The 13442-nt window shown below is 42.9% G+C and overlaps 1 protein-coding gene across 1 annotated transcript in view; it reads left to right on the forward strand.

Moving 5' to 3' along the window:
- SMPX (small muscle protein X-linked) overlaps nucleotides 1–13442 on the forward strand; it is a 54430-nt gene that overhangs the window by 11194 nt on the left and 29794 nt on the right. Inside the window, exons 3-4 of the mRNA XM_067722769.1 lie at nucleotides 4561–4647; nucleotides 10790–10938. Coding sequence (XP_067578870.1) covers nucleotides 4561–4647; nucleotides 10790–10924 — 222 coding nt within the window. The 3' untranslated portion in view covers nucleotides 10925–10938. The remainder of the gene's footprint in view (nucleotides 1–4560; nucleotides 4648–10789; nucleotides 10939–13442) is intronic.

Consider the following 13442-nt stretch of genomic DNA (forward strand, 5'->3'; position numbering starts at 1 on the left):
AAGCAAGGGAAGGTGTTACAAAAGGGAAAAACAAAAGCCTGCTTCCTTTACACTTACACAGAATCTATATAGAGAAGGAAGTCCAACCTCATATCAACTCCAGGTCATTGATTTCTGTTTGTTTATTCTTTCATAAAAACGTAGCTCATATTCCAAACCCATTTTGAGTAGTGAATACCATGTTCAATTTGCAGATGGAAAAATCGAGTCATTGAGAAAGTATTTTGTTTGTGTTCAAACAGCAAGTCAGTGAAAAAGACAAGAATATGACACCAATCCTCTGGCTGATGGAACAAAAACAGAGAGCTATAGGTCTACACATTTCTATGAAATTCAAGTTACAAGGAATTTTTCTTATGGTTCTAATTTAGCCTATAATTTGTCACTCAAATATCACCGCCCTACAATTATATTAATGAATCATCTCTAATCAGTTACAAAGCAATCCTCTGACACTCCCTTAGGTGTACATTAATGATTGGATACTTGACACGTTCACAGGCTGCTCTGGATCCTGTCAATATTTGCTGTCAAAAAAACCATTTAGGGCTTCCCTGGTGGCGCAGTGGTTGAGAGTCCGCCTGCCGATGCTGGGGGCACGGGTTCGTGCCCCGGTCCGGGAAGATCCCACATGCCGCGGAGCGGCTGGGCCGGCGAGCCATGGCCGCTGAGCCTGCGCGTCCGGAGCCTGTGCTCCGCAACGGGAGAGGCCACAACAGTGAGAGGCCCGCGTATCGCAAAAAAAACCCCCAAAAACAAAAACAAAAAAACCACAAAAAAACCCATTTAGGTTCTGGGTTTCTTGAGTCATGCCTTAAAGATGAAAAAGCATCAGGCCAGTCAGTTAACGGCTCACTTTTCAAATGTGGCTTTTTTTTTTTTTTTTTTTTGCGGTACACGGGCCTCTCACTGTTGTGGCCTCTCCCGTTGTGGAGCACAGGCTCCGGAAGCGCAGGCTCAGCGGCCATGGCTCACAGGCCCAGCCGCTCCGCGGCATGTGGTATCCTCCCAGACCGGGGCACGAACCCGTGCCCCCTGCATCGGCAGGCGGACTCTCAACCACTGCGCCACCCGGGAAGCCCTCAAATGTGGCTTTTTTTGATGCCTATTCTAGAATTATCCATTTGGCGTGCCCCTTTTCCAAGGCCATTCTCAAGGTGTAAGTTTGTGTGGCCTTGAGCAAATCACCTAACCTCTTTGAGGCTCAGTTTCTTTATGAGTAAAATGAAGATGATAGTCTGCACCTCAGAAGTTTGTTGTGAGGATGAAGGTGTTATGACAACCTAGCTGAATCTTGCTTGGGGTTTTAGGGTGGATAAGGGTGGTTTGTGGTGACCGTGGGGAGGGATAGTTACTGTTCCACAACCTCATCACCAGGTTAAGATGAAAGTTAGTCCCAACCCAACTCTGCCACTTTGTTAAACATGCATTTGTTAGCAAACAAGCAGAAACCATCCATACAGTCTGTCTGTGAGCCTGATGAAGCCTCAGCTCTTGTCCCTTTAAATGCTCTGAGTGACTGCCAGTTTGCATAAAAGGTTCATGGGAGGCAGGTGGGGATTCTGTTGCCCCTAGTTGGCAGCAGTCCGCTAGAAATCCTCATTATCAATGACTGGAGACAGGCCCACTTAGGGACCACCCCTCTGAGCTCTGTCTCTAAAGATGCAAGCTATAGGCATCAGATTCTTACACTCTGTTCAGCAGGGTGGGAATTGTCTCTAAAATATTTTAACCACTCTACATATCTTAACCTCCTCCAACTTCATCAAGACAAGCCATTTCTAATAGTCATTCCATTATTTCACTGATTTTTTGCCATTTATGCAAACATTAAAGCCTCGGTTATTGGTGGAGATAAACCTAACAGAAAACACTTGGAGCAGCAATCTGGGGAACGTGGTCTTAGTGATATTTTACCACCTAACCACCCCAGAAGGATGAACTCCCAATGAGAGCAATAGTGTTCCCTACAGTTGTAGTTAAACCAACCTGTGCGTATAAAATATCACACTGTCTATGCTAAAGTAGTTTAAAGTAAATTACAGACATCTTAACAGTGGGCAGAGTGAACATTTTAAATGCACATCAATACTCATTCACTTAGGGGTGATCTCTTTCAATGGTTGTCAGATTTGGGCCCCCAAGTTCCTTGGAAGTGCTCACGGTCCGGGGCTTGGGGGAAGCAGATGGGGTCTGGGCTCCCTATAACCTTGGCCAGAGCAGCTCCACCTCCACCTAGTTTGCATTTTACATATTCTCACAACACTTTACTGAAAAGAAGGGTTCCATGGCCAAGAAGGGTTCCATTAGTGAAGCCTAACATTCACATTAAACAAGTGGGGAAGACAAGACCCAGAGCAGCTGTCACTCTTTCAAGTACAGAGAATCTATAGCCACTCCTAGCATTGGGCTCTTTTCACTACCATAGCCACCCAGGTACCATGGAGAGGCTACAAGCATTCCTAAAATCAATCTCTGAGCAAGAAAAGGTGGTATTTCCATAGCATGTGCTTTACTGAATACACCATCCTGGATGATTTTTACATGTTCCATTACTGAAAACTACAACCCACCATAGAGCATACACACTTGATTAAACGGGTTAGTTTAACAATCATATCTTTCAGAAACAATACTTTAACTTGAACTTCCCATTAGGAAGATGCCCTCTGTACATGCTTAATAAATGGGTCAGGGTAGTGGTGATCTAATTAAACTTTTAGCCAGTTAACTGTCTTCCAAATAGTCCCTATATCAACTTTTCCCCTCTTTCATCCAAACTGTAGTAATGGAAATAGTTATTGGTTCAATATACATCATCTTCGGTGAGTCTTACTTACATTGTTTTGATCTTATTTCAGGACCCTAATGATATTTCATCCTATCTAAGACACTGTCAATTGTAAAATACCAGTATTTTATGTCCTAAGAAATAAAACAAGTGTGCCCATTAAAAATTTAAGATACCATTGACTGTAAGACATGCTCTGATTTCAGAGATATTGAAAGAGGTGCATCTTGGACTTCGTGAAGTATGCTACCATATTTGCCACCATAGAAGACATGTTTTCCCTCTTGTCTTATACCTCCCCCTCCCCCCACTCTAGGCCACCTGATATTTCCATTAAACAGAGGAATAGCATAGAAGGCTCAGCCTTAGTTTTTCCAAAATGCTTCCCTCTAAAATTGTGCTGCACTTATATTGTAGCATATATGATACATACTGACCCCAAATACTTCTTGGCTTGTTGGCCCTAGGAATGGTGATGTCCCTCTCTTGATACCCACAACAAACACTTTGGATCTGTTTCCTTTCCGTGGGATCATCATTATTCTAGTAGGGAAGAAAGTTTTAAAGTCCTATGTGGAAAAAGTCACCTCCTGTTCTACGGAGCAGAACATAGATCCACCATGTTGCATGAACACAGACACTGGATATTTCCTGTGTCTTGAGTTAAACATTCCCCTGGCAACAGAGCTCATACCAGGCAGTTCCAAATACCACACTTCCTAATGATTTTGTTTGGTGTGGTACCAAAATTGCCCAAACTGAGTCATACGGTAACAAAATATGTTGCTCCCTTTGCTCGGGCATCATTTTCATTCATAACATCAGAGCGCAATTTCAACTTTTCAAGCCCACAAATCCAACTACTCATAAGGCAACACTTTATCTCAAGTGGAAAAAAATACACTCTGCCTTAAAAAAAAGTTTTAATGCTTGTTTTATGTGAGTGATACTCCTGGGTGAAGATGTTTTTGGTCTGCATTAAACATTCTTGCCTTTTGATACCAGATGAAGAAGTATGGACAAAATTCAAATTTACATATTCTCTTTCCCAAGTTTGAACTATGTCGGTATTTTCCTTACATAATTTAATGTTTAGCATATTTCATGTTTTCTAGAAGTTATTTTATGTTTACTGTGGGTAGAAATTGGTATTGCATCTTAATAAAGGACAAAAATCTATGAACTGTGATACCAATCAACTTGACTTTCCAGCACTCTCCTTACACACTGACCCACACAGTGGGGTGTTGGGGAGAAAGTAAAAGAGTGTCAAATTACAGAGACCTAAGGCTGTCCTAGAATAGCCTTAGGACATTATGGGAGGGAGGAGGTGGTTTGGGAGGTGTGATTGCCCCCCTCCCGTGGTAAATCTGAAGGAAGCTGAAGGAGGGCTAAGATGTGGGATGGTTTCTGCAAATGCCATGGCCTCCTTTCCTATCATTATGTGTTCTTTCCTCATCCCAGAGAGCGGAAAATATTAGGCACCACAGGAGGGCAACAGCCAGAACAAACTGTCTTCCAATTCTTCCAGCCAATAGGGAACTGTGAAATCACTGCACAGACCTCAGGATGAGTACAAGAAATCTGGAATAAATGGAAGTCAAATTTTCCTTGGCATATTTTTGTACTGTCATAGCAATTTTCTTGAGGTAAAAAGCTTTAAAGACGTACTTTTCAGATTTGTTTTGCCTCACAATGATTACCATCTCAGAGTGTCATTGCAATTTCTTACTTTCCTTAACCTAAATCTTCCCTGTTTTCTCTTTTAGGCAAATATCAATATCCCAATGGGAGCCTTTCGGCCAGGAGCTGGGCAACCCCCCAGAAGAAAAGAATGTACTCCAGAAACGGAGGAGGTGAGAAAAACTGAGCTGGCAGAGCTCAGCACCATCTTTCTCCTCCAACATCCTGACTAGAGGAGGGCAGAGGCAAGGCGAGGGCCAGCTTTCCAGGACAAGGAGGGCACCAATGGATGTGGGTCAAGGAGTCATCATGTAGTGCATACATTTCTTTGGTTGTCTTGCTCAATCAGCCACGAAACACACTGACCCTCACTTCCCTCCAGCCAAAAATCTAAGTGCCTGGCCCAGGTACTTCAAGATGCTGAGTTTAGCATCTAGTTTATTGATTGCGTGTGTCTTCGTGTGTGTGTGTGTGTGTGTGTGTGTGTGTGTGTGTGTGTGTGTGTAGGGGGAGGGGGAACCTCTCAGATGCTCTTGGTTCAGCAACAGTCAGTAGCTTGCTAAGTTTTCACTCTGAAGCTTTTATTCAATCTAGCTGGATGTATGTAGTACAGCTTCCGATAAGTGATAAACCCCAGTGGGAACGCAGGTAATAAGCACGTAAAATTACTTGTGGATTCAAACAAAAAGCCCCAATCTCTGGGTGTTTCCTTTGAAAAGAGGAACTTGCAAAGGAGTCTATCAATTTCTGTATTTTTCCCTCCCTTTCTTTCTTTTCCTTTCCTCCAAATTCAGATACCCAGTCTTCTAAAATGGGGGCTAAAATTCATCATGGGTGCAATAAATATAGTTCTCTGCCCAAATGTTTATATTTTTTCCTCAATTCTGACTTTTCTGATGAAACCTGGAAGGTCTGATTCTAAAAAAAAAGTTAAGGTCTTGGAGCAATAAAGCCACAGGGTATTGCAAACTGTATTTTACCTTTTTTAAAAGGTGAAAAGGCTTTTTAAACTTTTGTAGGTGACCTTTTTGGTATTTGCTAATAAAACTGGTTGTCCTGCATCTAACCTTTTTCTCTCATAAATAATTCCTGATGTGGTCCTCAGTTAGTGGTTCCAGCTTCCTGTAAATAGAAAGATAATTTTTGAAAGGAGGAGATAGAGTATTTGAGTGACATCACCAAGTTCTGGAGTTGCAGTCACTAAGTCACCCTTGACGAATAACAAATTTTCAACATACAAGCTGAAAAGACCTGGCCCTACTCGGCTCTGATGGTACATAATTTCTAGTTCTGCTGCTGCTAACTTGGCCACCCAGGTAGCTCATGATCATGAGCTCTCCCTCTGGGACTTTGGTCAAGTATCTGAGTCTCTGTCTGCAAAATACGATTCTGTCCGTTCCTCAGAGGGTTGCTGTGAGGAAAGAGTCATGTATTCAATAAATGACTGTTCATCGATTGATCGAATTATCCAATTTTTATGAAGGACTCCTGGGCCTATTATTTCACATGTTGTAAGAAAAAAGCACAGGGAGGTAGAAGGGAGGGCAGAAAGGCATTCTTTCTACATCTCCATTCATCTGTAAGTAGGTTTTCTTCCTGTGCTTCCTCGTAAGCTGTGTGTCACTGGGTCTGGCAATCAGTTGGAAGGTAGCTTGACTCTCTTTTCACACTAAATTGACTGATGTGACTATTGTTTTGGAGGCTTGCATCCATCTTCCTCTGTGGTAGAGATGGCCCTCGCTTCTTCTCTACAACTGGTACTTTCCTCCACACAAGTGCCCCAGTTAGGAGCTTGGGAAAGCACCCTGCTCGTACTCTTGCCTTGTCCCCAGCCTGATGGTTCCGGCACATTCTAAAATAACTAAGAACTGATACAGCCTGGGTTTTGAAAACTTACTTTATGACCAACCACATAAACAAATGGTCAACCAACATTCTTCTCAGGATGGAGGGAGCGAGGTGTCCACAGAGATCCAGAGACCCCAGAAGTGTTTCTTGAATTGAGCTACACCTTTCTTGTGGGGCTCACCGGTCGGGAGGGTGGCGAGGGGTGGTATTCCCTTATTGTGAGAGCTGAAAGGGACTCTCAGGACTTGTGGGGTCTTATGGAGAGGTGGGATCTAATGACTCAAGTTCTGGGCTGGACCTTGGAGTAAGTTTCTCATGGAAGCAATATTGCAAGGGGAGCAGTTAGGCAGCTTGGTTTGGCTACGAGGCCCCAGCCACCTTTGGTTGCATAATTTGAATGGGAAAATGGAATCTGAATTCAAATAACCAGTAGAGCCCCGCTTTTCTATTACTATCCAGTTTAAAACTTCAGAATTGCTTACTTTCTTAGATTTGGGATTCATTGCTTAGCTTACCATTAAGATAATCACTGTCTAAAGTCGAGGGCATAACAAACCACTCCTGAACAGAACAGGCCACCTCTATCACAGCCAGGAGCTCCCCCATCTCAAACCCGCCACCATCTCAGACGTGAAGAAGGTGGACCCTAGCAGGAAGCCAGGACAGGCCATCTGACAAGGCCTGTGAGCACTGGCTGAGTCTCCCGCCCACCTATGGTCTCTGTAAGTCCTTGCTCTGCATAAGACAAGGCAGCTGCTTGATTAAAGTGATTTGAAGCATATTGACAAGCCCCTGCTCTGCCTCCCAAATCTCTCAATTACATCATTATTAAGCCACAAAACAGCACATTGGGATTTTCTGTTAATTATTTCCCTCTCCACCTGATCCCTTCACATGATGCAAATACACTATTTAATTCTAGTCTTACTACTTCCTAGCTGTGAGGCCGTGGGCAAGTTTCTTAACCCCCCCCTCACCTTGTGCCTCAGTTCCCTCAACTGTAAAATAGGGATAATAATGGTAGCAGATTGAGAATTTTTTAAGTAATTAATTAATTAGTTAATTAATTATTTCTTGGCTGTGTTGGGTCTTCATTGCTGTGCACGGGCTTTCTCTAGTTGCGGTGAGCGGGGGTTACTCTTTGTTGCCGTGCGTGGGCTTCTCATTGTGGTGGCTTCTCTTGTTGCAGAGCACAGGCTCTAGGTGCGCGGGCTTCAGTAGTTGTGGCGCGTGGGCTCAGTAGTTGTGGCTCGCGGGCTCTAGAGCGCAGGCTCAGTAGTTGTGGTGCACGGGCTTAGTTGCTCCACAGCACGTGGGATCTTCCCGGGGCAGGGATCAAACCCGTGTCCCCTGCACTGGCAGGCGGATTCTTAACCACTGCACCACCAGGGAAGTCCCTCGGATTGAGAATTGATGTGAGGATTAAATGAGTTAGTAGGTGTAACTTAGAAGAGCTAGCAGTGTGTTTGCTGTTATTATTAAGTCTCCAGTGTATGAGCATAATACACTGTGTGTATAAGCACATCAGGCTGTTGTGTCGTACAGAAGAGAGTTTAGGGGAAAACGAAATAGGGCATCTGGTAGTAAAGAGGGAGATGAAGGTGAGATAGCTGGGAAATGGTTCACCATTTTGCCAAATTTTACAAATACTCTGTCACCCCCCAAGGGGGGCATTTCCCTTTGACAATAGCCATTTCTGAAACTGGGAATGGCGCGGGGCTGATAAGCCTTCTCTCAAGCTTTCTTTATCTAAAACCAAAGAATGTCTTCCATATCCCTTCTCAATTCAAATATCTACTTACAAAAGAAAAGAGAGCATACTTAGCCAAATGGAACCATCTGGCCCCTGCCTGTTCATGCCTTAATGTATTATAATTCTTATGATAACAAATTCACAGAAAAAAATGGAATCTGATTCGCATTCTTTTTTAGAAGATGAGAGAAGATTCAGTTAAGAATATGCACCACCACTAACCCCCTCCTGAGTCAATATCTTAAAACCTAGTTCTTAAATATACCCACTTATAATTTTCCATTATATGTGACCTTACCAAATCAAGTGTTAAAAGTTTTACCTTGATAAATAAAAAACACAGTGCATTGAGGTTTTAATAAATTTAAAGGAAAGTGCCTAATATTAAGTATTTTCATCCTTTAACTGTGTATGTTTGCACAGTAAATCTTTGCACACAGACACATAACTGCACACGCTGGTTTTCTGTGTTAATTGTGCCAGTATAGCACATTTTGATATTAGAAAGATAGTGATTATGACTCACCCAGGAACTTAATAGAAGGAACTGGAAACATTTTTCTCCTTCATACTTCTTTATTAAGATCTACCCACCTAACAACCATGGGAACATTTATAAGCAAGGAAACATTTTTCATTTCACCACTACATATATATATATATATATATATATATAATTTTTTTTAAAGAGCACTTTATAGCCTTGTTTAAAATTTCTTTCCAAAAGCCCAACAAAGAACATTTTGGAATACCATGTCCTCCAAGTGGATGTTTAACAGTTTTAACTATTGCTTCTAAATCTGCATTTATAAATGATGAATGTGCGTGCATGATGCAAGGAAGCTGAGCCTATGGCTCTATACATTGACCCGGGGAAACATTTTCCAGACATATACAACAGATATTTACAACAGGTACAGTCTACATCGAACTACTGTATCATTTCGTGTGGGTGACATGTTAGCTATTTCATCAGCACTGGGTCAGATTCAAAGAAAATGACTACAGGAAAAACCATGAGCCCCTCAAATAAGCAATTTAAAAACGTTTCTGTAAAGGAAACATCTACCAAATAATTTGTTAAAGTTTGGGAAGCTTGAACATTTTCTGCCCTTTCCCTTTAGGGTTTAGACAATTTGAGAACTAGATATAGGAGCCAGATGGGGGCTAAAGCATGGCATTGGCTTTAATACCCAAGTTACAGGGCTGCCTAGTTAGGCCGGCAACACATATGGGCACAGGGCTTGCACCTGAGAAAAACGTGCAGTTTCTTATTCTTTTTCCCAGAACTGTATTGGTTCACTCAGTTGCTGGCCCAGCAGGTGGAGCTCTGCCAGTCTCATAGGGGGCCTGTTAATTTGGGTCCTCCAAGAAGCAGATCCAAAGGTGGGATTCGATGGGCAAAACATTTATTGGGGAAAACACTTGTAAGGAAAAACGAGAGGGTCCTCAGACCGTGATGCAGGTGAAGGAGAGTGGGACAGAGGGTTGGGCGGAAGCATCTTAGACAACAGTGCTGTTCTAAGGAAAATTCTCGAGCCCAAGTCCCTCCCAGGGGAGTCCCAGGTCTCCCAGGAACGGGCCCGCCTTAGGATCCTATGACACTCATTCATTGGTCACGAGCAGCCGTGGGAAGTGTGACCTCAGCATGGTGATGGGCGGGTTTCAGGGTGAAGCAGCTGGGCCTATCATTCAATTATCCTCCCTGCAGGAAACTGATCCGAGAGGCGTGCTCCTGTGGCTGCCACAGAGATCAAATGTTCCTCCAACACCTTCGTTCCAGGGCCCTGGGGAATATGCCCCCCACTGCTAGTAAATAGGAGGAATGAGCTAACCAGCAACTGTCTGTAGTAATGAATTGGAGTTCTAGGAGCTACACACAGCAACGGATCTTACTGTTTTACAGCCACTGTTAATATGTGTTTGGTGTATGTACATAGAGGCATAGATTTGTCACTATGGCACATTCTCAGGCTTAATCAGCTAAACAACCATCAACAAGTGTGCCTGTGCACTTCTGCACCAGGCATTGGAGGACCCACAGAAAAATGTATAGGATATGGTCCCGCCCTAAAGCCACAACAACAGAAAAACATAAAACAATAGGAAACGTAAAATGCTTTCCAAAGCAGGAGGGGAGAGCTGGGCCTCCTCTGCCACTCCATCCTACCCCACCCATATTCAAAAAGGTTTTGCTGATGTCAGTTTCAGTTTGTTTCTGCTTCCCAGAAATGTCACTGTAATAAAGGCTGGCAGCCACTGCACCCCAAACAAAAGAACGGAAAACTCCTGGACCAAGTCATTGTTAGAGATAGCCGTGCACTAACAGTCTACAAACCTGTGCCTTTCAGGCGTCTTATGATATTATGATACCAAATTAAATTTGATCTTGTAAGATGCTTCTCTTGGAAACACAACACAAATCCTTTTAACTAGTGGTAATTTTTATTAGCTATCAGACACTGAACAGTACTCTTGTGTTTTCTAAGTGATGCGGAAATTACTTGTTTTCTTCTTCCAACTTTATTCTTCTATAAACTTCAGGAGATCTTGAAACTCTGAGGGTAACCCAACAGCACAAGAAAAAGTCACTCTGCTAGAATTACTCTCTGACACTATTTTTGCTTTAATTGTTTTCTGCTTCATGTCTATGACCTAGAGAGACCAAATGTCTTTTTCGGTGAGCTAAATCTTTCTCCTTTTTTTCTCTTCAGGGTGCTCCTCCCACTTTGGATGAGGAGAAGAAGTCAATTCCAGGAGCTAAGAAACTTCCAGGACCTGCGGTCAACCTATCAGAGATCCAGAATATTAAAAGTGAACTGAAGTACGTCCCCAAAGCTGAACAGTAGTTGGAAGAAAAAAGGTGAGTGAAAAACTCTTTTCTTTGTCTCAAAAAGACCACTATAAAAATGGTTTATGGAAGCCTTGCACCGAAGGAGTCTGGAATTCCAGAAGTGTTTGCTAAGGATCAGGACCTTCAAGTTAGACCAGTATTTCCGGCGCAAAGTTTTTCTGGTATGTAAAGCCAAGCTTTTAAGCCTATCTTACTCCCAAACCAGTCAGAGGGCCATTGAGGATGTTTGCCTGCCATCCCCTTGCTGGTTACCTTCTTGACTGGGGAAGGGTGGGGGTGGGGTTGGGAGAGGAAAGATGCTTGGGAGGGGGTCCTTGAGGAGCTTTTGATCTTCAGGTACAGGGAGCCCTCCATCATTGCATGCCTCAGTTTCCCTACCCAGATGCCCCAAACAGCGATGAGCTACTTCTGAGCTGGAGAATCAGAGGGGCAAGGAGCTGAGGAGGTCTGGTGGTAGCCCAGGTGTGGGTAAGGCAGACCAAGAGGGCCTGGTAATGACTCTGTAAATAGAGGAGGGAAAGGTAGGCTCAAAATTGTACCTGCCACCCTTAAAACTGGACAGGTACATGTAAAAGTATGAGATTAGATCACTCCCTAACACCATACACAAAAATAAGCTCAAAATGGATTAAAGGCCTAAATGTAAGGCCAGAAACTATCAAACTCTTAGAGGAAAACATAGGCAGAACACTCTATGACATAAATCACAGCAAGATCCTTTTTGACCCACCTCCTAGAGAAATGGAAATAAAAACAAAAATAAACAAATGGGACCTAATGAAACTTAAAAGCTTTTGCACAGCAAAGGAAACCATGAACAAGACCAAAAGACACCCCTCAGAATGGGAGAAAATATTTGCAAATGAAGCAACTGACAAAGGATTAATCTCCAAAATTTACAAGCAGCTTATGCAGCTCAATAACAAAAACCCAAACAACCCAATCCAAAAATGGGCAGAAGACCTAAATAGACATTTCTCCAAAGAAGATTTACAGATTGTCAACAAACACACGAAAGAATGCTCAACATCATTAATCATTAGAGAAATGCAAATCAAAACTACCATGAGATATCATCTCACACCAGTCAGAATGGCCATCATCAAAAAATCTAGAAACGATAAATGCTGGAGAGGGTGTGGAGAAAAGGGAACGCTCTTGCACTGCTGGTGGGAATGTGAATTGATACAGTCACTATGGAGAACAGTATGGAGGTTCCTTAAAAGACTACAAATAGAACTACCATATGACCCAGCAATCCCACTTCTGGGCATATACCCTGAGAAAACCAAAATTCAAAAAGAGTCATGCACCAAAATGTTCACTGCAGCTCTATTTACAATAGCCCGGAGATGGAAACAACCTAAGTGTCCATCATCGGATGAATGGATAAAGAAGATGTGGCACATATATACAATGGAATATTACTCAGCCATAAGAAGAAATGAAATTGAGCTATTTGTAATGAGGTGGATAGACCTAGAGTCTGTCATACAGAGTGAAGTAAGTCAGAAAGAGAAAAACAAATACCGTATGCTAACACATATATATGGAATTTAAGAAAAAGAAATGTCATGAAGAACCTAGGGGAAGACAGGAATAAAGACACAGACCTACTGGAGAACGGACCTGAGGATATGGAGAGGGGGAAGGGTGAGCTGTGACAGGGCGAGAGAGAGGCATGGACATATATACACTACCAAACGTAAGGTAGATAGCTAGTGGGAAGCAGCCGCATGGCACAGGTAGGCTTGGTGCTTTGTGACCGCCTGGACGGGTGGGATAGGGAGGGTGGGAGGGAGGGAGACGCAAGAGGGAAGAGATATGGGAACATATGTATAACTGATTCACTTTGCTATAAAGCAGAAACTAACACACCATTGTAAAGCAATTATAACCCAATAAAGATGTTAAACAAAACAAAACAAACAAAAAAATTGTACCTGCCACCCTTAGAGGCACTGCAAGCAGGGCCTGTGACTTTTATTTTCATTGGCTCTGTTCAGTAATGATCCCCTGGTGAGGGCTCAGCCCCACCCTTCACTGCAGACCTGATGCCTGCAGACTGGTGTGGGATTTCTGTCAGTAGTGGGCTTGTGGAATTGGCCCAAGTCATGGCTCTTTCTCCTATGAGACCCTGGGAGCTTTACCCAACATTACTGAAGGCCACCACGCACAGTTTATTCCATTTCTTAAGCAGAAGTTTAAGTCTAGAGGAGAGGAATCTATATTGGCAACACAGAACAGGTATTTATCTGGCTGATTGTCCATTCATTTGTTCATTCATCCAGTCATTCATTTATTAAACCAATATTTATTGAGTATCTGCTGTGTACTGAACACTAGATACATATACTGATTACTTATCATGTGACAGATACGGTGTGAGGAGCATTCTACCTATTGTTTGTTAAGTTTCATGATACACTCCCTGTGGGTATTAGGGTGACATCTTCTGACCACGTAGATGGCAAAGGCAAGCACAGCAATGGGGCCCTACAGTGTCTTCTGTA

The sequence above is a fragment of the Pseudorca crassidens genome, chromosome X, assembly GCF_039906515.1.
Source record: "Pseudorca crassidens isolate mPseCra1 chromosome X, mPseCra1.hap1, whole genome shotgun sequence".
NCBI classification, from domain to species: domain Eukaryota; kingdom Metazoa; phylum Chordata; class Mammalia; order Artiodactyla; family Delphinidae; genus Pseudorca; species Pseudorca crassidens.